The 26826-nt window shown below is 41.2% G+C and overlaps 1 protein-coding gene across 2 annotated transcripts in view; it reads left to right on the plus strand.

Moving 5' to 3' along the window:
* Positions 1-26826, plus strand: part of NR6A1 (nuclear receptor subfamily 6 group A member 1) — a 233455-nt gene that overhangs the window by 187347 nt on the left and 19282 nt on the right. The window contains exons 3-6 of one of the 2 annotated variants that reach the window (XM_044264932.1): positions 6245-6487; positions 17441-17496; positions 24499-24653; positions 26256-26483. In XM_044264932.1, coding sequence (XP_044120867.1) covers positions 6245-6487; positions 17441-17496; positions 24499-24653; positions 26256-26483 — 682 coding nt within the window. The remainder of the gene's footprint in view (positions 1-6244; positions 6488-17440; positions 17497-24498; positions 24654-26255; positions 26484-26826) is intronic. The other variant, XM_044264934.1, reaches the window with a different exon arrangement.

A 26826-nucleotide genomic window follows, 5' to 3' on the forward strand; every position in this document is an offset into this window, starting at 1 on the left:
TGAGGCCCCTGGCTGGCTCAGTTGGTAAAGCATATGCCTCTTAATCTCAGGGTCGTAAATTTGAGTCCCATGTTGGATGCAGAGATTACTTTAAAGATGAAAAATCTTCAAAAAAAAAAAAGAGAGAGAGAACTTCATGGGTTAATAGTATATGTAATAAATACTCCAAGCTTTAGATGTCTATGAATCAGATATGAATTAAGTGTGTGGAAATAAGAGGTATGGAATTCAAATTCCAGTTCTACCGCTGACTGGTTGTGTAACCAAGATTAAAGTTCTTTACCTCATTAAGCTTCAGTTTGCCCATTATAAAATGTGTGGCATTTTTATAGTACCAGTAATTATAAAATATTGTTTGTTTACTGGTATTGATAGCTGAAGGAACATAAACAAAGCTAATGGAATCTTAAATTATATTAAGAACCCCCCCCAACCCCCATTCAGTTCTGGATACTTCAAAAAATTTTGATACTATATGATTCATTATGTAATAGAAGAAAAAATTTATAGTTGGGAACCCCAGTTAGCTTTAAATTTCTGAATGGTTGGTATATGAACTAGGTTGAATTATACATTTTTAAAAAATTAATTAATTTACTTATTTAACAGATCACAAATAGGCAGAGAGGCAGGCAGAGAGAGAGGAGGAAGCAGGCTCCCTGCTGAGCAGATTGATGCGCGGGGCTCAATCCTAGGACCCTGGGATTGTGACTCGAGTTGAAGGCAGAGGCTTTAACCCACTGAGCCACCCAGGTGCCCGGATTATACATTAATTTTTTGCCCATGAGCACATAGCTCAGGTCAGTGGGGAAAGCTTCAGGTTAACAGACTCAGTGTAAGAAAAAGCTGAATCATTAAAACTGTCTAAAATGAAATGAATGGAATGAAGTACCTTGCTGAGTCACTAAAGATGTGTAAATAGAGTGTGAGACAACCCCTTGTTTTGGGATATCCTAGAGGGAATTCATGCCTCTGGTAAAGGTCTGCTCAAGGCAATTTCAAAGGTACTTTTTAACTCTAAGATTCCAGGTTTCTGTAATATGGGGATAATGATAACTCTCAGTTACTGTGATGAATAAGTAAGGCCATCCATGTAAGAAGTTCTTGAGTGTTGCTTGGGACACAATTAGTACTCACTAAGTGTTCTTTGTGGTAGCTGTAAGAATAATCTTTGCCCTGGCCTGGTACAAGCGAGATAATGAATACAAACATGCTTTAAGTGTCCTTCAGGTCCTTTACAAGAATAGGAGATGCAGAAATCCGTATCTGACATCTGGCAGGGCACCAGTGGGACATTCTGCTTCAATTTATTCACTTACAAAGGGCTTGACTTTTTAACTTTTTTTCCCAAGTAGGGAAGGGCCTGACTTACCTGCATATAGTATAGATTGGTTTGACTTGGCCACAGAACGTGATGATTAGGTTCACAGACTTTGCGGGTTCCAGCCCAGCTTCCACTGGGAAGTGGTATCACCTCATAAGCTTCAGTTTCCTCTTCTGGTAAATAAGGGTACTTATTTTTTATGATTCACCACAATAACGTGTTAAGTGCTTGTCACAGAACCTGGTACCCAAGTGGTCAGTTAGCAATAGCTTCTTCTGTTTTTATGATCCTTTCCCACATGTTGTGAGGGAAGTTTGTAAAATGCTTCTTTGAGAGGCTTCACGGTTGATTGGGAGAGGGCCTTTCTCCTGTACCTTTGAGAGACTTCCTTCTGAATTAGTTCCTGGTCTGTGGTGTAGACCAGTGCTCTTTACAGAAACAGAAAATGGCAGTAAGAATAGCTGTGGAAGAGAAGCAGTCATAGGACCCAAAGGGAATCCGATCTGTGACCATCAGTGGAGAGAGTCGCACCACATCTCTGAATCTCATTGTGGCCTTTTAAGTGTTCATGAAAAGATGAAGCAATGTTATAAGACACAAGCAGATTTTTTTTTTAAAGATTTTATTTATTTATTTGACAGACGGAGGTCACAAGTAGGCAGAGAGGCAGGCAGAGGTAGAGGAGGAAGCAGGTTCCCTGCTGAGCAGAGAGCCCAATGCGGGGCTCAATCCCAGGACCTTGAGATCATGAACTGAGCCAAAGGCAGAGGCTTTGACCCACTGAGCCACCCAGGCGCCCCCACAAGCAGATTCCCAAGAGTTCTTTTTTTTTTTTTTAAGATTTTATTTATTTATTTGACCGACAGAGATCACAAGTAGGCAGAGAGAGGGGGAAGCAGGCTCCCTCCTGAGCAGAGAGCCCAATGTGGGGCCCGATCCCAGGACCCCGGGATCATGACCCAAGCGGAAAGCAGAGGCTTGAACCCACTGAGCCACCCAGGCGCCCCAGATTCTTAAGAGTTCTGTATTTGATTGTTGTCCACTGGGCCCTTTGCCCTGGATCCAGATGCTACACAGAACGGCATACAAATGCTTTCTGAAGAGGTTACTAAACTCCAGTTCTAATATCAGCAGACTAGGGTCAGCCACTTCCTAAACAGACAGGTTCCCTAACTTTTTTTGAGATTTCCTTTTTCTCAATTACAAAAAGGGTGATAGCTGTTGTATCCACCTTTGGGATTATGAGAATTATGTGACACAACACAAAGCACCGTACTTAGTTATGGTCGGTACTCAGTGAGGTCATAGCTCTGAAGAAAGGGAAAAAGGGATTGTGTGGTTCTTCTAGATAATGATTTTTAATTCTATTCTAGTAGACTTCTGGTGTATATATGTATGATATGTATCCTATATATGGTAGAATGTGAGATATACGTGTGTGTGTGTGTGTGTGTATATAGAAAGGTTATATATAATATTGAAGGTTTGAATTTTAAATGAGAAAATTTAAAATCTCTGTATCTAATCTAATTTTTTTTCACAACATTCCATGTTTGTTCTATTTCTAAGCCCTTTCAGTATCTCAAGCCCAGCACTCTAGGAAATCCATCCCACACAGAGTACTATTGCTGTGCCATTTATTTTGCCTGTTTGGCCTCTCCTGATTCAGTGGTTTTTTTGTTTGTTTGTTTGTTTTTTAAAGATTTTATTTATTTATTTTGACAGAGAGAGATCACAAGTAGACGGAGAGAGAGGCAGTCAGAGAAAGAGAGAGAGGGAAGCAGGATCCCCGCTGAGCAGAGAGCCCGATGCGGGACTCGATCCCAGGACCCTGAGATCATGACCTAAGCCGAAGGCAGAGGCTTAACCCACTGAGCCACCCAGGCACCCCTTTCCTGATTTAGTTTTTTAATTCTCTATTATAACTTTGCTCTAATGTTTACCTTGAGTTTACTTTGCATTTCTTTTTTCTTTTTCTTTTTCTTTTTTTTTTTTTAAGTTTATTTATTTTTCCTTTGCATTTTTAAAAAAGAAAGGAAAAAGAATGGTTATTACACCAGGGCCATTTTTATATTTTAACCAAATTTCTTTTAGTTGCAAATAACAAACACTCATTTAAGTTAGCTCCAGAAAGAAAAAAGAAAAGAAGGTATTGTGTTATAAGACATGGGAAGTCAGTTTGTCATGGTATGCCAATTCACCCATACTTAGGAAGTTCATCTAAGCCTTACAAAGGCTTGAAGGGGTGCCTGGGTGGCTCAGTGGGTTAAGCTTCTGCCTTCAGCTCAGGTCATGATCCCAGGGTCCTGGGATCAAGCCCTGCACTGAGCTCTCTGCTCAATAGGGAGCCTGCTTCTCCCTCTCTCTCTCTGCCTGCCTCTCTACCTACTTGTGATCTCTCTCTGTCAAATAAATAAATAAAATCTTAAAAATAAAAAAAAGAAGAAGAAGAAGAAAGGCTTGGAAAGATCTATAACTAGGAAATACAGAGTCCTCAAGAACCTAGGTGATTCCTCTTTCCACGTGTACCTTTCTCTGTTTCCCTAGTATCTGCTTCTCTTTGCATACCTGCTATTTGCTGTGTGACTTTGGGCAAGGGCCTTAATATATGCCTGTTTACCCGTATGAAAAAGATATTGTGTATTAGTTTCCTGTGCTGCTGTTAAAAAAATACCACAGGGGCGCCTGGGTGGCTCAGAGGGTTAAAGCCTCTGCCTTCGGCTCGGGTCATGATCCCGGGGTCCTGGGATCGAGCCCCGCGTCGGGCTCTTTGCTCAGCGGGAAGCCTGCTTCCTCCTCTCTCTCTCTCTCTCTGCCTGCCTCTCTGCCTACTTGTGATCTCTGCCTGTCAAATAAATAAATAAAATATTTAAAAAAAAAAAAACCCACAAATTTGTTCTCCCACAGTTCTGGAACCGGAAGTTCCAAAAGGGTCATGAGTATCACTGGGTGAAAAGGAAGATGGGCAGAGCCACACTTCCTCCAGAAGCTGTAGGGGAGAATTCATTCCTTGCTTCATCCAGCTTGTAGTGGAAGCCTTTCCTTGGCTCTGGCTACCTTCTGCCTGTATTCACATCACGTTCTCCTGTGTGTGTACATGTGTGCGTATGTACGTGTGTATGTGTACATGTGTGCATGCGTGCACGTGTGTGTGTTCTCTTCTTCTGTTTATGTCAGATCTCCTCTGTCTTTCTCTTGCAAAGACATGTGTGATTGCAAGTAGGGCCCACCTTTATAATCCAGAATAATCTCCCAGTTCAGGATCCTTAACTTGATCACATCTGCAAAGATCCTTTTACCTTACAAGATAAAATTTACAGGTTTCAGGGATTAGGACCTGATATATTTGGGTGGCCATTATCTAACCTACTACAAATAGGGATCATAAAGACATCTCAAAGTTGGCATATAATAAACATTGCCTAAATGGTAGTCTCCTTGCTTCTCTACATCTCTCCTATGTACACTACCATGCTCCTCCTGTAACATTGCTTTCAAATGCTTTTCTTTTCAGGAATGTTAGTATCCCATCAAGCATGGACCTGTTAGGATAACAATGATAATGAAAATAATGGCTGTCATTTATTAAGTGCCCATTGTAGCCCAAGCATTGTGCTGCATACTTTATGTATGTAGGTACCATTATAATCCCCATTTTACAGATGAGAGAAACTAGATTCAGAGAGGTGAAGTAACTTAATTTGCCCAAGGTCAGTCAGCTGGTAGGTGTCAGAACAGGGGTTTAAGTAAGGATTTCTCAAACTCTTAGGGCAATATTCTTAATCATTATATCTTGCCTGTTACTCAGGAACGTGGTTCAGATCTCTGGTTTCTTGCCTTGGCCTCTGATCAAAACCTTTTCTTGGAGGTTTCTTGTATCTGCTGGCGAGATCTGACATCACAGATCTGCATTTTTTTGTCATATGCCTGTTATTTGGCAATTGCTTGATCCTGAGTAAGTGAAATTTAAGGGAAGAGGAAGTTAGAAAGTTGTATTCCAGTCTGAATTTCCTCTTTGACTAACTTGTTTGTTACGAGGCAGTAAGTTCCTTGACTGTGGGGACCATGATGATTTATTTCTGAGTACCCAGTACCGAACACGGGGCCTGGTCACAGAGTAGATGTTCTGCTGGAACGTAAGCGTCCCCAGGGACTTTCATTCACTGCTGTAGCCATGCCTTACAACAGTACGTGGAACAGACTAGTTGTCCAATACCTATGTGTTGAATAGGTGGAAGACTGGTTGGTTGGCTGGCTGGGCTTGGTTAAAACTTCTTCACTGGCTAATAATTACAGCTTTTATTTACTAGGTGCGTGCCATTTGCTGGGCACCTACATTAATTATCAGTAACCCTTATCTCCTTTCTACAGGGTAGAAGTAAGTGATGGGCTGTGCCTGAGGAAAGTGAGGGAGGTAGAGGAGTCGAGGATATCGCCTAAGTTTCTGATCTGGATACTGGTCCAACTGATAATTAAACCCAGGGAGAGGAGCATGAGTTTTGGGGGTTTTGTTTTGTTTTGTTTTGTTTTAAGATTTTATTTGTTTATTTGTCAGAGAGAGAGAGAACAAGCAGGGGGAGCGGCAGAGACAGAAACAGGCTCCCTGCTGAGCAAGGAGCCGGTTGCAGAACTTGAGCCTAGTAACCTAGGATCATGACCTGAGCCGAACGAAGGCAGCGGCTTAACCAACTGAGCCACCCAGGCGTCCCATGAGTTGTTTTTCTGAAAAAGTCTGTGTTTGTGATACCTGTAGGTAGATGCAAGTGTCTCTTCCTAGGACGAAGGCTCTAAAAATGACCCCTATTTACCAGTTAGTAGGAAAAGAGCGATGTTCTTGATCCTCCCAGAACAAGTTTGCTTATTTGAGAACTGCAGGCTTAAAGCCATTATTTCCATGTGTTCTAACTTGAGTATGTTCAGTTTCTGTTCCAGATGATCGGGCTGAACAACGAACCTGTCTCATTTGTGGGGACCGTGCCACAGGCTTGCACTATGGAATCATCTCCTGTGAAGGCTGCAAGGGATTTTTCAAGCGGAGCATTTGCAACAAGCGGGTATATCGGTGCAGTCGTGACAAGAACTGTGTCATGTCTCGGAAGCAGAGGAACAGGTGCCAGTACTGCCGCCTGCTCAAGTGCCTCCAGATGGGGATGAATCGGAAGGGTGAGTGGTGCTTGTGGCTTGACTACCCACGTTACCATCACTTTACCTTTAGGGTTAGCTATTAAGCCTTGGAGTTTTTCGTTTCCCAGGCCTGCACTATATGCCAGGTGTTGTACCGTGTACTCATAACCCCAAAACACATTTGACACAGTTTCTGCCTACAGGGATTTCCCAGACTAGGTGGGGAGAAAGACTGGGTGAGGTGTTACAGATTCTGTGAGAATGAATTCACAGGCTCCAATTGGCAAGACCCCAATTAACAACCAAGTCCTAACTCGTATTAATATACTCCACTAGTGGGGCGCCTGGGTGGCTCAGTGGGTTAAAGCCTCTGCCTTCAGCTCAGGTCATGGTCCCAGGGTCCTGGGATCGAGCCCCACATTGGGCTCTCTGCTCAGCGGGGAGCCTGTTTCCTCCTCTCTCTCTGCCTGCCTCTCTGCCTACTTGTGATCTCTCTCTCTCTCTCTCTCAAATAAATAAATAAAATCTTTAAAAAAAAATATATATATATATATATACACTCCACTAGTCTTCTTTCAAAGCATAATGACAGGAAGTAGGGATTTTAGATGAAGAAACAAAAAGGCAGTATGTCACCTGAATGTGGTATCGTTTTGCTTGCTACAATCATGGCATACTCAAGAGGCTAGGCTTGCCCAGAAATCTGCAACCAGGTTGGTGAAGAGTTTGGGATTTATTGGGAAGCTTTCCGAGAGCTGATAGCCTGAGATTATGTGAATAAACCAATATTCTGAGAGGATTAACCCAGGGGGGAATGGATTGGTGTGGGGAAAGCAGAAAGGCTTTAGAAGAGTTTTTACAAGAGTCCAGAAGAAAGGTGTGAAGAATCTGATGGAGGCGCAGGAAAAGTCATGGCACAGATGGGGAGATGTGGGGAAGCTTACCTGATAGGAGTTGGTAACATACTGGGTATTGGGCAGCATCAGAAGTTGAAGTTGCAGATTTGGAATAATAGTAATGGCCCCACCAGGGAAAAAACAAAAAACAAACAAACAGCCAAAAAAAAAAAAAAACCCCTACCAGGCTAAAAAAGCAGGGTGGGACAAAATGTTGGCCTTGGCAGTGCATTGTTTGAAGTATCTAAGGAGGGACACATACAATGTCCATCAAGGAATTTGGGTATGTAGGACTGGAACGGAAGTGAAAAGTCCTGCCTTGAAGTAGATGTTTGTGGAACTGTTCACAATCAGATGGTAAAATTTTGTTAGTGAGTAGAAATCACCTAGAGAGAACTTGGATACAGAAGAGGAAAGGGCCAATGTCAGAAACTCAGTATTTTCTTTCTTTTTTTTTTTTTTTTTTAGAAACTCAGTATTTTCATGGAGAGTAGAGAGTAGTACAGTATAGTTTATAGAGAGAGTGGAGGCAGAGGTTGGTGACAGACTGCTCTGTGACCTTAGGCAGTTTGCTTTATGTCTCTAATGCTCAATTATCTTACCTTTAAAATAGTGTGGTAATACTTAACCTTTTCAGAGTTCTCTAGAGGATTAAATATGACAACATATATCTACTCAGGAAGGTACTAGGGGGTTCATATTAGTAGTGTATAGGGGTAGGAGTTAGGTTTAGCAAACTATCCAAGTTGGATTTGTCACATTAATAAATGCAGACTATCAGATATTCTTTAGACTTTTTTTTACTATATGTGGGATAAGAAGGATCTTTTGAAAATTTGCTCATTATGAAGAAAGGTAAGAAAGATGTAGAAGGGCATTAAGATAAATTTAGGTCATTTATAATTTATTTATAATCCTAATATTTATTGATTACTATTTATATTAGAAAACTCTTATACACTTTTCATTCATTATGCCACTGAATATGCACAAACCTATTATTAAATACAACCTTCAGTTTAGGGGCACCTGGCTGACTCAGTTGGTAGAACATTATAGTTCTTGATCTTGGGGTCATGAGTTCAAGCCCTAAGCTGGGTGTAAAGATAACTTAAAAAATAAAATCTTTTTCTTTTTTTTTTAAGAATTGCCTTTTTTTTTTTTTTAAAGACTTTATTTATTTGATGGAGAGTTAGAGAGGGGACACAAGCATGGGGAGTGGGAGAGGGAGAAGCAGGCTTCCCCTGAGCAGGGAGCCTTATGCGGGGCTCAATCGCAGGATCTGGGGATCACGATCTGAGCTGAAGGTAGTCGCTTAACAACTGAGCCACCCAGGCGCCCCTAAAAATCTTTTAAAAAAAATTACCCTCAGTTTATAGATGCAGTTTTGGGGGGGATAAAATGACTTACCAGTAGATAGGTTAGTGGTGATTATGTTGATAATAATTATTAGTTGTAGTTTGTTATTAATCAAGCAGAGCTTGTAGCTAACTATCCACACGGACAACATGTCTATCATATGGCATAGCTACTTGCGTGATGGAATGTCCTGTGTTCAGTGGATGATAAATACCTATAGTAGGGCATTTAAAAACTTAACAACTTTGTCCTATATTTCTAATCTCCTCTTCTGTCTGGAACTTTCTTCCTGTGCCTCAAGCCTGCTTTGCATTATTCTGCCTGTGCTCAGGTTCTTTCCTTTGCGTGGAAGTCCTCTCCCTTCCCCACTCTTTCCCACCAGTACCAAATAGGTAATGCCTGAAGAGATGGTCTATGGGCATCTACCCACTTTCATCTGATTTGGTCTTGGTCTCATTTTCTCGTCTTGCTTTGTTGTTGTAACCGTATTTTATCAAAGCACCTTTATGGGGTGCCTTCTTGACTACTCTCTGATGATTCATCCTCCTTATTCAGTTGGAGTGTGAGATTCTGGGGCTTCTAACCAAACTCTCCTATTTCAGGAGAAGAAGCTTAACTTCTTAAATTCCTGTAGCCATAGCCAGGAGAAGATGACACATGGAGTGTGAGGGGTGGGAACTAACTGCCTTCTATGTCCATTTTCATGCATTACAAGAGGCTTAGTTGCCTTGAGAAGGCTGCCTCTCGGAGAGAAACCCTGCCACCTCCTGGTTGGTGCTGAGAACACAATTAAAATTACAGTTGCCACTGGAATATTTTTGGATTGGTGGAACTCTCCCATATGGAACTGTAGCGTTTGACATAATTTTATGCATTTGTCAAAGCCTATAGAATTATACCACTAAAGAAGTGAGTTTTACTGTAAATAAAATTTGTTTAAAAGCAACCAGTATATCTGGAAAAGACAGAATGTAGACTGTGATCAATGAATCACATAGCTACACTGAAGGGAATGGGGGAGAAAGGATCTGTCCTTGGGAAATAGTGTTTTAACTATATACTGTACACTGTAGGGCTGAAGACAAAAAACTATACAAATGAAGCTCTCTAGTTTGTAAATGTATTTCTCTCAAGGTTATGGGTTGGGAATTCTGTCACTACTTTATTTGTATACTAGAGCTGAACAAACAAGTGAATATACTGATGATGAGAGTTAGGTTTCTCACATCAGAGAAAAAAGTTATAAATCAGGAAAGGGGAAGGCTGAGCTGAAACCCCTGGTGCTCGATTGGAAGCATCAGTATGTACTCAAGTTTAGGAAAAAAAGATTTAGAAAAACCAGATCTTGGTTTCCAAATATCAGTAAAAGGAATAAGGACTCTTTGGAGAAGGGGTTGATTTAAGCATTGAGGCAGGGAAAATAAGAGTGTTTTTCTGATGCCAGAAAGTTACAATGTGCTGTATTTTTTTTTAAAGGATTATCAAAAGGTCAGAGAGGTCAACCTAAAAGCACTTCCCGTAGCCAAAGTTGGAAAAACTTGAGCGACAAAATAACTATGTATTAGTTTATAACCCAAAGAATAAAATATGCATGAGTTCATACTGATAGAACTAACTGAATAAATAGAGGAGTGACAGTTTTTTCTCATAGAAAAATTATAAGTTTATAGAAGGCATGAGGGAAATAGAAAATCACCATTAAAAAAAAACAGTAATGGGACGCCTGGGTGGCGCAGTTGGTTAAACGACTGCCTCCGGCTCAGGGCGTGATCCTGGAGTCCCGGGATCGAGTCCCACATCAGGCTCCCAGCTCCATGGGGAGTCTGCTTCTCCCTCTGACCTTCTCCTCGCTCATGCTCTCTCTCACTGTCTCTCTCTCTCAAATAAATAAAATTTTAAAAATCTTAAAAAAAAAAAAAAAACAGTAACAATTGCTGTAGGCAGGATTGACTTATGGATGCTAAAATAAGGTAGCATAGTTTTAAACAGAATGAGAGTATTTGCATAGCCCCAGAATATTTAGTAATTACAAAGGGAAAAATAATAACTTTCAGTAGAGAATTCTGACAGATACCACTTTAGCCAAGCAAGCAAAGTCAATATCACCATTGTATGTACACTGCTGTCATATGTCCCCTGGTATGATAACGGTAAGGACACATAGACACACAGGGATGGATTCATTCCCAATCTACTCATGAGGAAACGGGCCAAACCCAAATTGAAAGACATTCTTCAAAATAACTGACACTTTTTTTTTTTCAAAGACTACATTTGATAGAGAGCACATACACACGCACACAAGCAGGGATAGTGAGAGGGAGAGGTCGGCTCCCTAGGGTGCCTGATATGGGGCTCAATTCCAGGACCCTGGGATCATGACTTGAGACTAAGGCAGACACTTAACCAACTGAGCTACTCAGGTACCCCTAAAATAACTGACATTATGCAGAATATTCTCAAAAGTGTCAGGGTCACAAAAGACAAGGAAAGACTAAGAAAGATTGAAGGAAACTATGGAGACATGACAACCATATGCATTATTGAATCCAGGATTGGATTCTGGAACAGAAGAGGACATCAGTGGAGAAATCTGAATATTAAGTTTATACTTTGATCAGTATTATTATGCTAAAGTTAATTTCTTAGTTTTGACGAATAGTCTGTGGGTTATGTAAAATGTTAACTGATGGGGAAGCTGGGTATAGAGTATATAGGAATTCTTTGTACTTTTTTTTTTTTTTTGCAACTCTTCTGTAAGTCTAAACATACCTCAAAACTTTTTTAAATGGTCGAAAAATTTTCAGCTGACATGTGTAAGTCAGCCTTCTCTTGTCCCTCGTCTCCAGACAGAGATACATCTTCATATCTGGAATGTAGCTAGTCAGGAAATTAGTTAGCAAGACAGTGAGGGAAATTTAAATAAGGGTGGTGAGTAGAGGCTGGGTCCCATCTGTCCATCTTCACTACTACCCCATTACCCCCCAGACACCAACTGCTCGCCCCTCTTGCAGCCTTCAGAGTGAATTCTGGCTCCTCAGAATGATTTTCAAAGCCCCTCTGACTCTGGCATCAGTTGCTTCATCCCTTCTCCCTTTGCTGCCCCCCATGCAATGCACATTCCACCCTAATTCTCCGAAAACTCAATGATGTTTCATGTTTGGGGGGCTTTGCACATGTGGTTCCGTCTTCCTGGAATGAGTTACCCCCTCCTCTTCATTTGGTTATATACACTTTCCTTTGGGGGCTCAGCTTTTCTTTGTAACATCCTCTAACCAGCTTTCTCTGACACCACCCCTCAACCAGAAAGTTGACCCTCCTGGACTTTCATAGCCCCTTTTGCCCTCTGCCATAGCCCTAATTACCTTGAGCTATCTTTGTCTATTTCCTTTTCTGTTCCCCCCCATTATTAGTGAGTGTGGCTCTCAAGGGCTATGCCAAGTCCCACGTTCCTCCTGTCCTTCACCAGTTAACCAAGTTAGGTAAGATGCTTTCTGATTTGGTGGATTTACTCTAGTGGGGGGGCCAGAGCATGAAGCAGAATGGGGGAAATACTGTTAATTTCATCTGAGGCAAGAGGAAGTTACACTGAACCTCACCAGGGAATTTATTCAGTGCAGAAATTAATGTGGAAAAAGTTATTTGAGAAAATTTAAACTAACTTATTCATCTCATAACTTACTAGTTAACTAGTTAAAAAGTAAAAAGGTTAAGGAAAACTTCTTTGAAGGGGTTGACGTTTGTAGAATGGCATCGTGAGAATAACTCTGTAGCATTGCCTGACTGCTGTACCAGGATTCAAATGGAGCACCAAGAAGTCCCAAGCAGAGAATATTTGAGCAGAATCTTGAAGGCATAGAAGTTCATGCTCCTTACAAGCTTAAATAAGTATGTATGTATGTATGTATGTATGTATGTATTTTTAAGTAATTTCCGCACCCAATGTGGGCCTTGAAGTCATAACCCCAAGATGAAGATTTGTACGCTCCTCTGACTGAGCCAGCCAGGCATCCCTTAAGAGCTTTTTAAAAACAACTCCCCTTCTTGCTCTCTCCAAGCATGAGAGAGAGAAAGAGAGAGAAAAGGAGGGAGGGGAATAGAAGGTGAGAGGGAAGTGTGTGTGTTTATATTTTCTTAACTGTTTGGGAGGAAGTTAAAGACATCATTCCTCTTTGCTTTCTAACATAACCACAGTACTATTGTCAAAAACAGGAACTTTAACATGGCATAAACTGTAATCTAATTAACAAACCTTATTCAAATTTCACCAGTTATTTCAGTGTCCTTATAGCAGTGTATTTTTTGTGATCCAGGAGCCAGTCCAGGGTCATGCATTACATTTAGCTTTTATGTCTTTTCGATCTCCTTTAATATGAAATGATTCCTTACCCCTTTTTTTTTGTCTTGAATAGTTGTTAATTTCGAAGAAAACAAGTAGAATATTCCTTAACTTGGTCTTGTCAGTTTGCTCCCAGTACATTCAAGTTAAGCATTTTTCCGAGAATGCCACAACGACGATGTTGGGTCCTTTTGTGCATTCTATCAAGAGTGCGTGGTATAGCTTTGCCCTGCTATTGGTCACGTTGACTTGAATCACTTGGTGGCAGTGATGTCACTTGGATAAGGTGGTGTTGCCAGACTTCCCCACCTTCTGGTAACAGCGTGTGCAGAGATGAAGATGGGGAACCCCAGAAAAACCATATCATTGGAGTGTCTTGAATGATAAGCGAGAGAGCTGGGGTTGACCCCATAGACCAAAGGGAGTCACCAGTGCATTTTGAGCAGGACTTTGATACAGTTAGTTTTATGTCTTACTCTCCTTTCCGTTTTGGGGTTTGGTTTGGCTGCCTACGCCTAAGTGAGAAATGGTAGATACATGAGTTCTACAGCAGAAGAAGTATTTGTACTTCTTTTAAGCAGGCTGCTGCCACTCAGACGTGGGTAAGAGATACAGCAAAACCATTCCTGTGATCTTGTACCCAGAAGCCCTTTGGTTTTGTTTTTGTTTTTTTCTAGATCAGTTCACTATCAGAAAGATTTTCAGCCCTGTTGAGAAACTTGCTCTTAGACCAGTATAACATATAGAATCAGAGTTAAGAAAAGTTAGAAATCGCCAAGATACAGAAACTGCTACAGAAGTAGCAGTTAAGAAAATACATATAAACCTAAACTAAAATTCCCCACTCTGCCAGTTTTTCCCTGAATGGTCTTGAACAAGTCCCTTTACCTCTCTGAGCTTCAGGTTTTTTCATCTCTATCCTACATAGGATAATAATAATGTAGACCTTCCAGGAATCAAATGTGGTACCATATATATGAATACATTATAAGCTTTAAACTGTGATCCAAGTTTTTGTTTTGACAGGGACGTTGTGACACATTGTATTATTTCCCACACTTCAGACAGTTTCATGCCATCCTGACAGATTTTCCCATCTTTGACTAAGCCAGTACTGTTGGTTATTTCTTTATTTTTTTTTTAAGATTTTATTTATTTGAGAGAGAGAGAGCAAAAGAGAGTGAGCCCGAGCCAGAGGAGGGGCAGAGGGAGAAGCAGATGCCCCACCAAGCAGGGAGCCCGATGTGGGGCTCGATCCTGGGACTCGGAGATCCTGACCTGAGTTGAAGGCAGACACCCAACCAAGCCATCCAAGCGCCCCTATATTCTTCTTTAAATCAGATTTTAAGAAAATCAAAGTTAATTTTCAAAGGGAATTTTTTACCACCTCAGTGGCTGGAAAATCAGTGTATTTTAATGAATGTTAGGGTAGTGTGATTAAGAGTTTATGCAGCTGTGGTATATAGACATACTATGGGGAAAAGTAGTTGTGGAAAGAAGTCTGGTCTTAATCTAATAGTCTGGAGTCCAACTCTGATTCTGCTGTTTAGTTTCTGTTACTGTAAACAAAATAGTTCATTCTTCTGAGCCTTATATTCATTCGTTCAATGGGAGTGATACTGACACTTCCTCATGGGTTTGTTTTATACAAGATGGTACCTAAAACATAGTATGTGTCCATCATATGTGAGTTTCCTTAGTCCAAGGGGTGGGAGGGTTGAGAGATAACATGAGCTTTTAAATATCAGAACAAAAAATTGGTAAGTTGTAAATCTTTAAGATTTGTGGCCCTTAAAAAAAAAAAAAAAGAAAGAAAAAGAAAAACCTGTTGAGTTCCTTCCTCACCTCCAAGACAGTGAGAGTGAGATATCAAGTAAAATGTATTCAGTGTTGGATCTGCTGATGATAGATCTTTATTCTGCACCTGTGAGCTGAAGCAAAGACATAGAAAACTCAGTATTGGTATAGAAGTATCTAAAGTCTATCATTGACTCTAGAACAGCAGAGAGGGAATTTTAAGGATTTTTAGAGCTTGCAGTTAGGTTGAAAGAGATCTCCAGACAAAAACCAGTATGCATCTGATTCTAATATAAGCTGTGAATGTTTCCCACTCCAAATTCACAGCAGCCTTGTAAAGAAGACTATGTTATCTCCATTTCACAGATGAAGACGTTAAGTCTCCATCAAAGCTGGGAATAGAACCTTGGTTTTTTTAATTACTGTGTACATAGAAAAGAGGCTGGTTAGAGGGAAGGATTAGTTACTGAATACCTAGTTTATGTGTCAGGCCCTATGCTTGTTGATTTAGCTATGTTATTTTATATGTAATCCTCAGTAAAACCTATAAGATAGGGTCCAGTAGCCCCATTTATTCTTCAAGAAACTGAGGTGAAGAAATTTGCCTGTAGTTACACAGCCCAGGCAAAAACTAGATTTATTAATTTTTAAAAGATTTTTTTAATGTATTTATTTTTGTGAGAGAATGCACACTAGTGGGTTTAGGGGTGAGTTCCCCACTGAGCAGGGAGCCCATGTGGGATTTGATTCCAGGACCCTGGGATCATGACCTGAACTGAAGGCAGACGCTTCACAGACTGAGCCACAGAGGTGCCCCCAAAACGGGATTTAGACAAGCTTGTCTAATTCTGAAATGTGTAAGGAAAATGATCCTCCTCTTAGACTTTCAGTTACCACGGGAACTGAGCGTTATGCTTAGAACCCTCACCCTCAGTCCTGCCCCCAAGGACTTTCTAGATTCTTCATGTTAATTTTTTTGGAAGAAGGTGTTTTAGTTATATATGTATATGTATATATAGCAGAGCTTATTGTCATATGATGCTGTTTGCTTATCTTCTGTTGTTAACATTGCCTCCTTCAAGCTAGCCTCCAAAGCAGCCATCGCAAAGATTTTTCAAAAATGCCGACCTGACCACATCCTCTGCATTCCATCTTACCCTCAGCTGCTTCTGCTGAAGTTCATACTCTTACCCTGACATTAAAGGCTATCTCTGATCTGGCCCCAGTTGGCCTCTTCAACTTCCAAGTTCCATCCTCTTGCTACTCTCCACACACACACACACACACACACACACACACACACCTCTTCAACTTCCAAGTTCCATCCTCTTGCTACTCTACACACACACACACACACACACACACACACACACGCTGGGTGGGGACATGGGGCAGAGGGAGAGAGAGAATCCCAAGCAAACTCCACACACAATGCACAGCCCTACACAGGGCCCGAGATCATGACCTGAGCCAAAACCAAGAGTCTGATGCTCAAGCGACTGAGCCACCCAGGCACCCCTTTATTGACTGCTTTTGTAGGGAGAAACCAGTCAGATCAAAATGTTGGTTAATTAAAAAAAAATCTGTTCTCCTCATCCTAAAAATTAGACTCAAACTCTTTTTTTTTTAAAGATTTTATTTTTTAATTTGTAGACAGGCAGGCAGAGAGAGAGAGGAGGAAGCAGGCTCCCTGCTGAGCAGAGAGCTGGATGCGGGGCTCGATCCCAAGACCCTAGGATCATGACTTGAGCCGAAGGCAGAGGCTTTAACCCACTGAGCCACCCAGGTGCCCCCAAAAAAACTTTTTTTAACAATGGGAATATTCTGAGCACCTGGGTGGCTCAGTTGGTTGAGCATCTGCTGTCAGCTCAGATCACGATCCCAGGGTCCTGGGATGGAGTCCCACAAGCAGGGAGCCTGCTTCTCCCTCTGCTTGCTCTGTGTGCTGCTCCCCCTGCTTGTTCTCCCTCTTTCTCTGACAAATAAATAAAATCTTAAAAAAAATAAAATACAGTAAAAATGGAAGTGTTCTTTCTCTTCCTCTCTTTGAATTTACTGAAGCCTTCAGATGCATTATCCTGGTGAGATGTTCATAACTGTGCACAGGACTATTAATAACGCCGTCACCTTTGCTGAACATTTTATTTATTTATTTATTTATTTATTTATTTTAAGATTTTATTTATTTATCTGACAGAGATCAGAAGTAGACAGAGAGGCAGGCAGAGAGAGAGGGGGAAGCAGGCTCCCTGCTGAGCAGAGAGCCCGATGCGGGACTTGATCCCAGGACCCTGAGATCATGACCTGAGCCGAAGGCAGCGGCTTAACCCACTGAGCCACCCAGGCGCCCCTTTGCTGAACATTTTAAATGTATGCAGGTGTGCAGTATGTGTCCATTGCTTTGGGGGCCCAGAAGAATCTGTTGCTTATGAGGTAGCCTACAATAATGCAAAGTGTATGTACTTTGGGTCCAGAAAGACCTCTGTTTTAATCTTGATTTCACCGATAACTCCCTCGTGCTTTTGGCCAAGTAAGTTCTCTTTCTGTGCTTAGATTTCTGTGGGTATGCTTTTGACTGTTTTGACTTATGTTTCCTTCCAGCAATCAGAGAAGATGGCATGCCTGGAGGCCGAAATAAGAGCATTGGGCCCGTCCAGGTGAGTTCTAGGCCTCAGTCCTTGTGATCTGTCCTGGAAGCCCAGTGCTTTTGATGTTCCTGTAGCTACTTACCTTGATCCTCTCATCTCCTGATGGGGGGAGCCATCTTGCTTTCATTACTGTAAAATGGTTTTTAGAGCCTGGTTATGAAAGTGCTTTGAAGATCTTAAATATGCAACATAATGATTAAAGCTCTTCTTGCGATTCCCTCAACCCTTCCCAAGAATTTCACAGGAAATGAATCTAATTCTGATTCTAAACCATCCAGAGGATTTTTTATGTCAGTCACTCAAGGTTGTTGATAACTTAGCCTGGCAGAAATCAGTAAGACTACTTTACTGTTCAGTGTCTCTAAAGATACATCAGCGGAAAGTTCATTGCCTTACTTGTAGAAGAGGATTAATAATAACCATTCTATCCCACCGATATTTAAGTAGTACTTACTGTGTGAAGGTCCTTTGTACTGTGAACTCAGTCTAGTGGGAGAGACAGATGTGTGACTAGACATCCGAGTATAGTGAATGGTAACAGAGGATGCCCAGAGATTACAGAAAGGAGGGACTTTCTTTTTTGTTTGTTTGTTTTTTGTTTTTTAATTGGAACGTGGTTGGGAACTGAAGACATTTAGGGAAGCCTTCCTAGAGGAGGTAAAGTTTGAACCGAGTCTCGAAGGAAAAGGAGGAATTAGCTATGCTGGAAGAGTTGTGGAGCCAAATATCTTCTATTACTGCTAGACAGAACAGACAGTAAAAAGACCACATGATGAATCCTTAAGGACTCACAGGAAGTTGATGGAGTTGGGCTAGAGCACTGGGCACATATAGTGGAGCGGCAGAAGAGAAGGCAGATTCCTTGAGTGTGGAATCTGTTCTCTAAAGAATGGCCTTTTGATTATAGCTTCTTAGGTAAATTCTTTGTGGGGCCAGCCTACGCCAACTTGTTCTCACTTGCCAGCAGAAGAACTTCATGAAGGTAGAAAATTGGATCTGTTCATGACCCAACAAGTGAATACCTCAGCACACCAGTGAGCAGGACCATGCCTCGGGGATTATTGCTCTAGACCAAGAGGCAACTACTAAAAGCTTTTAAGCAGAGAGAGACATGGTCAGATTTGCATTTTAAAAAGATCGTTCTAGAGGCACCTGGGTGGCTCAGTGGTTGAGTGACTCACCCTTGATTTCAGCTTAGGTCATGAACTCAGGGTTGTGGGATCAAGGCCCACATCAGGTTCCCCACTGAACAGAAGCCCGATGCGGGGCTCGATCCCAGGACCCTAAGACCATGACCTGACCCGAAGGCAGAGGCTTAACCCACTGAGCCACCAAGGCGCCCCGAAACTGTATACCCATTGAACAACAACTCCTTATTTGCCCTTCTCCCTGTCTCTGGCAGCCACCATTCTACTTCCTCTTTCTAAGAGTTTGACTACTTTTGATACCTCATATAAGTGGAATCCTGCAGTATTCGTTTTTCTGTGACTTCCTTCACTTAGCATAGTATCCTTAAGCTTCATCCACATTGTAGCATATGCTAGGATTTCTAAGGCTAAATATTCTGTTGTATTTATATACCATGTTTTGTTTCTCCATTAATCCATCAACAGATATTTAAGTTGTTTCCATCTCTGGGGCACCTGGGTGGTTCAGTGGGTTAGGCCTGCCTCTCTGCCTACTTGTGATCTCTCTCTCTCTCTCTCTCTCTCTCTGTCAAATAAATAAATAAAATATTTTAAAAATTTGTTTCTGGGACACCTGGGTGCCTCAGTGGGTTAAAGCCTCTGCCTTCGGCTTGAATCATGATCTCGGTCTTGGGATCGAGCCCCGTATCGGGCTCTCTGCTCAGCAGGGAGCCTGTTTCCCTTCCTCTCTCTCTGCCTGCCTCTCTGCCTACTTGTGATCTCTGTCTGTCAAATAAATAAAATCTTAAAAAAAAAAATTGTTTCCATCTCTTGGGCATTATAAATAATACTGCAGTAAATGTAGGAGGGCAGATATCTCTTAGAGATCCTGATTTCAGTTCTTTTGGATAAATACTCAGAAGGGGGGATTACTGGGTCATATGGTAGTTTTATTTTTAATTTTTTGAGAAATCTCTATACTGTTTTCCGTAGTGGCCCTATCATTTTACATTCCCACCCAGCAGTGCATAAGGGTTCCAATTTTCTGTATCTTCTCTGGTATTTCTTATTTTCTGATAATGGTATTCTGGGTAGTTGTGAGACACTAGCTCATTATGGTTTTGATTTGCATTTTTCTGATTAGTGATATTGAGCATCTGTACATATACATGTTGGTTGTGCTGTTTACATGTCTTTGGAGAAGGTTTTTTTTGTATGTCTATTCAAATCTTTTGCCCATTTTTATTTATTTTTTATAAAGATTTTATTTATTTGTCAGGGAGAGAGGGGTTGAGGGAGCGCAAGCAGGGGAAACGGCAGGCAGAGGGCGAAACAGTCTCCTGACTGAGCAGGGAGCCTAATGCGTGACTCAGTCCCAGGACCCTGGGATCATGACCTGAGCCGAAGGCAGACGTTTAACTGACTAAACCCCCCAAGTGTCCCTTTTGTCCATTTTAATTTTTTTAATGTTATTTATTTATTTTTAAAGATCTTATTTATTTATTTGACAGAGAGAGAACACAGCAAGAGAGGGAACACAAATGGGGAGGGAGTGGGAGAGGTAGAAGCAAGCTTCCCACTGAGCATGGAGCCTGACGGGGGACTCAATCCCAGAACTTTGGGATCACTATCTGAGCCGAAGGCAGATGCTTAATGACTGAGACACCCAGACATCCTACATTTATTTATTTGACAGAGGGTTGGGGGGGCAAACCACAAGCAGAGGCATTGGCAGTCAGAGGGATACAGAAGAACCAGGCTACCCACTGAGCAGGGAGGCTGATGCAGGGCTCTGTCCCAGGACCCTAGGGATCATGACCTGAGCCAAAGGCAGACACTTAATCGACTGAGTCACCCAGGTGCTGCATTTTTAAATAAGGTTATTTGGGGGTTTTGCTGTTGAGTTGTTGGAATTCCTGATATCTCTTGCATATTAACCTTTATCAGATAAATGGTTTGCAAATACTTCCTCTCATTCTGTACGTTCCTGTTGACTTTGTGATTGTTTGCTTTGCAGAAGCTTTTTAGTTTGAGGTAATTCCATTTGTCAATTTTTTCTTTTATTGCCTGTACTTTTAATATCATATTGAAGAAATCATTGCTAAGGCCAATGTCAAGAAGCTTTTTCTCTATGTTTTCCTTTAGGACTTTGATAGTTTCAGGTCTTATATTTAAGTCTTTAAACCATTTTGAGTTGATTTTTGTATGAAGTATAAGACCAGAATCTAATTTCCTTCTTTTGTATATGAATATCTAGTTTTCCCAGTACTGCTAGTTGAAGACACTATTCTTACGTAGTCTTGGCAGCTCTGACTATATATACGTGGGTTTATTTGGGGTCTCTCTGTTCTGTTCCATTGATCTATAGGCCTGTCCTCATGCCAATGCCATGCTCTTTTGGTTACTATAACTTTTAATAAGTTTTGAAACCAGAAAGTGTAAGACCTCTAGCTTTTTGTTCTTTGTCAGGACTGTTTTGGCTATTTGGGGTTCTTTGGGTTTCCATATGAATTTTGGGATTTTGTTTTTCTATCTCTGCCAAAAATGCTGTTGGAATGTTGATAGGGATCGCATTGAATCTGTAGATCACATTGGATAGTATGGATATTTTAACAATAATTGTCTTTTAATCTATGAATTTCTTTTTTCTCTTTTCTTTTTTCTTTTTTTTTTTTTTGAAGATTTTATTTATTTATTTGACAGAGAAAGACATAACGAGACAAGGAACCACAAGCAGGGGTAGTGGGAGATGGAGAAGCAAGGGTTCCTGCCAAGCAGGGAGCCCAATATGGGGCTTGATCCCAGGACCCCAGGATCATGACCTGAGCCAAAGGCAGACATTTAATGACTGAGCCACCCAGGCACCCCAGTATGCCTTTAATTTCTTTCAGCACTGTTAAAGTCTTTTTTTTCATCCTTTTAGTTAGGTTTATTCCTAAGTATCTTATTCTTTTTGATACTATTGTAACTGAGATTGTTTTCTTAATTTCCTTTCCAGATCCACTGTTACTATATAAAAATGCAGCTGACTTTTTTTGTGTTGATTTTGTATCCTGAAACATTGCTGAATTCTTTTGTTCTAACAGTTTTTTGGTTTTCTACTTATAAGATCATGTCATCTGTGAACTTAGATAATTTTACTTCTTTCTGATTTAGAAGCTTTTTATTTCTTTTACATATCTAATTGCAATGGCTGGGACTTTAATACTGTGTTAAAGAGAAATGGTGAAAATGGGCATTTTTGCTTTGATCCTGATCCTAGAGAAAAAACTTTTAGTTTTTCATTGAGTATGATGTTAGTGTAGACTTTTCATGTATAGCCTTTATTTGTAGTCATTCTTTTTATATTTAGATGTAGTGTGTATCTATTGGAAAGAATTCTTAAGCGTTTCCTCAATGAAAAATCTCAGCATTCATTATTCAGTGTCTTTTGAGTACTCTTCTCCCACCGTGGTAGGGATCTTCTGGCGCTTACGTCTCTAGACTTTGTTCTTTCTAGAATGGAGGGAGCTAATGCTCAGAGAAACCGATTTCATATGTCATTGCATTTGACTTTCTGATACTGAGCATATAGTTTTCCCTTTTTTCCTTACTTTTTAGGGAGTGTTAGGAAGAAAGAGCTGTGATCTCCCAAGTTTTTTTTTTTTTTTAAAGATTTTATTTATTTATTTGACAGACAGAGATCACAGGTAGGCAGAGAGGCAGGCAGAGAGAGAGGAGGAAGCAGGCTCCTTGTAGAGCAGAAAGCCCGATGCGGGGCTCGATCCCAGGACCCTGGGATCATGACCTAAACTGAAGGCAGAGGCTTTAACCCACTGAGCCACTCAGGCACCCCGATCTCCCAAGTTCTTAACTATGTTTAATTTATAATTAAAAATCAGGGATAAAATTACAGTGTATTGAGTACCTGTTGTGCACTTCATCACTTTATCTTAGATTAGCCTTTCCAGTCTGACTGATTCAGTTCTGTACCCTAAGAGGGAGCCCAAACTACTCAGTAGGTGGCACTAGCTTCATTTTATAGGGGAGGGAACTAAGGCTCAGAGAACTTGAGTGACGTGCCCAGCAGTACGCACCCAGTTAGGAAATGACAGATGAGATCTGAACCTAGATACAAGCCCTCCTGATATGTTCTATCCCCTTAATTTAACAGAGATTGCCCAGCATCCTGTGGGACCCATAGGGAGGAACAGATGCAGTCCAACTTTGGCTCCCAGCTGGAATAATCTGATTTATTAGGACTGCTTCTTTTCACCCAGCTCAAGTGCTTGCAAGACCTCCAAGCTCTGGAATTGCTCTCACTACCAATACTGAGGCTGCTTCAGTCAGGGTCTCCGTAGATGTCTTGTAGTTTGATGGCGTCTTTTGTCTTTACATGTCTTATAACATCTGAGATTTCAGTGTTCTAAAGATCCCTAAAAGAAAAGGTTTGTTTGTTTTGTTACATATTATTGACTAAAGAAAGACTACCCGTGTAATTCAGTATACAATCTAAGTTTAAGACAAATCGCTCAACTTCTGTACCAGTTAAATGTTTCATGTTTTCCCTCTCGGGTCCTGTGTGCTGGCTGGCTTCCAATTCTAGATGCCTCCTGTATTGATGATCAGAGTAGCTCAAGGTTTCCTCACAGGCTGCTGGAACAAAGAGTTATGTAGGTTTGAGTCAGATGGACTTGAAAGAAAATGTCTTCCCAGGCTTTCTATAGGAGCAAGAAATAAAAATTTATCTGGCCCTTACTCCTTCCTATTCACTCTCATCCTGTGCTGAGTTTAGCAGTTAGGCTTCAACTCTGGGTTAAACACTTTATAGAAGATGTATTTATTCACTCCCTTTACGGTATAGTAGCAGGAGCCGTGGACTGAATACTTGGGTACTTTGGCCTCTTCCTTAAACTCCTCCTGAGATGCAGGCACACATTGTGCTCTTGGGCAAGTCAATTCACTTGCCTAAGCTAAATTTCTTCTTATTTATTCTTTAGGCTTGGGAATGTCTTTCTCATCCTGAAAATCCTTGTGAAGTTTCATGGACAGTACTTAATAAGTGAACATTTGTTTATTTATCCAATGTGCATTCTTTGAGTACTTTCTTCTGGGTTTGATTATAGCTTTAGGTCTGATAGGGGGTATTTTTATGATGCATTACCATAAGTGCTATAAAAAAACAGCAGTGATGATGAAGATAACATTGTCAGCCTTCCATAATTGTTGCTATGTGTTAAGCCCTTTTCTAACCATGTGATGATATATTAACTAATTTAATCCTCACAACAATCCCATGAGACAGATACTATTATTTTCTCTATGACATGGATAATTTTTGTTCAGATTTTGAATTCAAATAGTTTAATGACTTGTACCACTAGAAAGTAGCAGAAACTATATTGGAACAAAGGTGGTCTGACTCTAGAATTCATCCTCGTAACTACTGTGCTATTCTGTTTATCTCAGAATACACAGAATTAGAAGTGGATAGAGGAGGGACCTAAAATTTTGTCTAAGTAGTATAGAAGGATTCACAAAGAAGGTGACATTTGAATTGGGTCTTAAAAGGCACGCAGGAGTTTGTTCTTGAAGAGTAGTGTTTCAGGGGTAGGAAAGAATAGACTCAAAGAGTGTTGAAGAACGTGGTGGCTTTGTGGCTTGAGAGGAGGGTAAACGGACAAGAGGAAGGCCATAGTGAGCCACGGTGCTGGGAAGCAAGCAACTGAGCTGTCCTAAGATGAGTGAGAAGCCCTGGAGTATGGAGATGGAGGGGAGGGAATCTGGGTATCTCTCTAGAGAGTTCTGGGAATCCTTATGAGGTTTAAATGAATTCTTGGTCCTAAAGAAGGAACAAAGGCTATCCCGAGCACCCAATCTAACATGTATCAATTCCTTATCAAAGATATCAGAGGAAGAGATCGAAAGGATCATGTCTGGGCAGGAATTTGAGGAAGAAGCCAATCACTGGAGCAACCATGGTGACAGCGACCACAGTTCCCCTGGGAACAGGGCTTCAGAGAGCAACCAGCCCTCACCAGGCTCCACACTGTCCTCCAGGTGAGCTTTAAGGCAAACCCAGTATCATCTAGGACCACCCAAAGAGTAGACCCACAGGGAACCTCTGGGCTAGGTATTCCTGCCAGTCTGTCTCAGCCATTACACTCTTGCTCCGTCTTTTGGGGAGGGGCCGGGATGACACAAAGCAGCATTTCACAGCCTACTTTTTGTTAAAGACCTTGAAAAATGTCAGCATTCTCTTCTGCAGGCTAATAAAGTGATATTGCTGCCGCCTGTGCCCAGACGTTCTTTACCTAACAGAATACCATTTTAAATGTAGCTCTTCTCTCACATTGATCACAGAAATAAAACAAACCACATTGACAATATTGAATTAAGTTCTCATTTCTCTGTCTCAGCAAGAGTGAAGATTTTCACTTTGTAAGTTTTAAGAAACTGAAAATTTTTAAGCTAGTTAAATTGCTGCTATCATGGAATGCTAATTTGGAGACTCTTGGTTCAAGAATATTATCTTAAGTTAGTCACTACATATAAAAAATGTAGCCATCAACTACCAGGATAGATTTCCTTTTTTACAGAAATCTTTCTTATAGGAAACGGATTGATAAACTTTTTCTATAAAGGCCAGATAATAAATATTTTAGGCTTTGCCGGCCACACAGTCTGGGTCTCAACTACTCAGCCCTACCATTACAGAGCAAAAGCAGCCAGAGACTATATAAATGATTGAATGTGGCTGTGTTCTATTAAACTTTATTTACCAAATGGGCCATAGGCTACAGTTTGTCAACCCCTGTTACAGCAAATGCATATAGGATTTTAGTTTTTGTTTTTTTTTTTTTTAAAGATTTATTTATTTATTTGACAGAGAGAGATCACAAGTAGGCAGAGAGGCAGGCAGAGAGAGAGAGGAAGGGAAGCAGAGAGCTCTCTGCTGAGCAGAGAGCCCGATGCGGGACTCGATCCCAGGACCCTGAGATCATGACCTGAGCCGAAGGCAGAGGCCCAACCCACTGAGCCACCCAGGCGCCCCAGGATTTTAGATTTTAGGTGAGGATTTTTGTTTTAGGTGACAGAGTGGTTAGATTTCTCCAGGAAAGAGAAGAAGATAAGAATCTGCCTTTCTCTTGGTTATTTTGTTATAACTTTTATTCATTTGGTGGTTCCTTTTTTATTCATTTGGTGTTCCTTTCTTTAAATGTTTAGGAAAGTTTGTGCCACATTCTTTGCCAGATTCCATGTCAGATTCCTTGCTAGGTGCTGGATTTGTTTTATGGCCTGGCAAGGCCCTTAGCCTGTCTATGGCTTAGTTTTCCTAGCAGTAAAAAAAATACATACCCCCACCTTTGTGGGTCGTAGTTTGTGAGTATCCATTAAAATCTCTTTAAACGTGACACCTATCCAAAGAATTTATGCAACCACTCTTTATTCAGTACCTGTTTTGCCAGGTCCTGGGTGTCCAGTGATAAGTCACACATATACACACCTGCAAAGAGTCCCTGTCTAGTGGGGGAGACATGCATGTAACCATTTATTATGTCCCTGATGAAGACAGACTGCATGGCCAAAAAACGCCCTAGCCACCTCGAGCAGACAGTAGACCTGCCATGGTTCTGCTTGACATGAGACTTTTCTCTTCAGTAGGTCTGTGGAACTAAATGGATTCATGGCGTTCAGGGAGCAGTACATGGGGATGTCTGTGCCTCCACACTATCAGTACATACCGCACCTTCTTAGCTATTCTGCCCACTCGCCACTCCTGCCCCCACAAGCTCGCAGCCTGGATCCCCAGTCATACAGTCTGATTCACCAGCTGGTGTCAGCCGAGGACCTGGAGCCACTGGGCACGCCCATGTTGATTGAAGATGGGTGAGTGCCCTGTTTAGCCCTTGCAACTTCACAATGACCCCCTACCCCACACCCGCCTTCATCCCTGGCTGCTAATCCCATAGGCTCTGAAATGAGTCGGGGGTAATGAGTAGTGACTCGCCTCAGAGGACAAATCTGTATTTATTTTTGAAGTCAGCAGTCCCTTGTTTTTTGAGCATCTTTTTTCAGAGTTGGGGCTGTTTCTGAATCCTTAGAGAATTGGGATTAAAGGACTTTTGTTTCTGCTTGGGCCTAGGTAAACCAGGCCCTGAGGTGGCCTGAGTGCTTCTCTGGCTCTGAGCCAGAGTTGAGCTGTAATTCTGGGAATAATTACGCATCAAGT

The sequence above is a fragment of the Neovison vison genome, chromosome 9 (assembly GCF_020171115.1).
Source record: "Neovison vison isolate M4711 chromosome 9, ASM_NN_V1, whole genome shotgun sequence".
NCBI lineage: Eukaryota > Metazoa > Chordata > Mammalia > Carnivora > Mustelidae > Neogale > Neogale vison.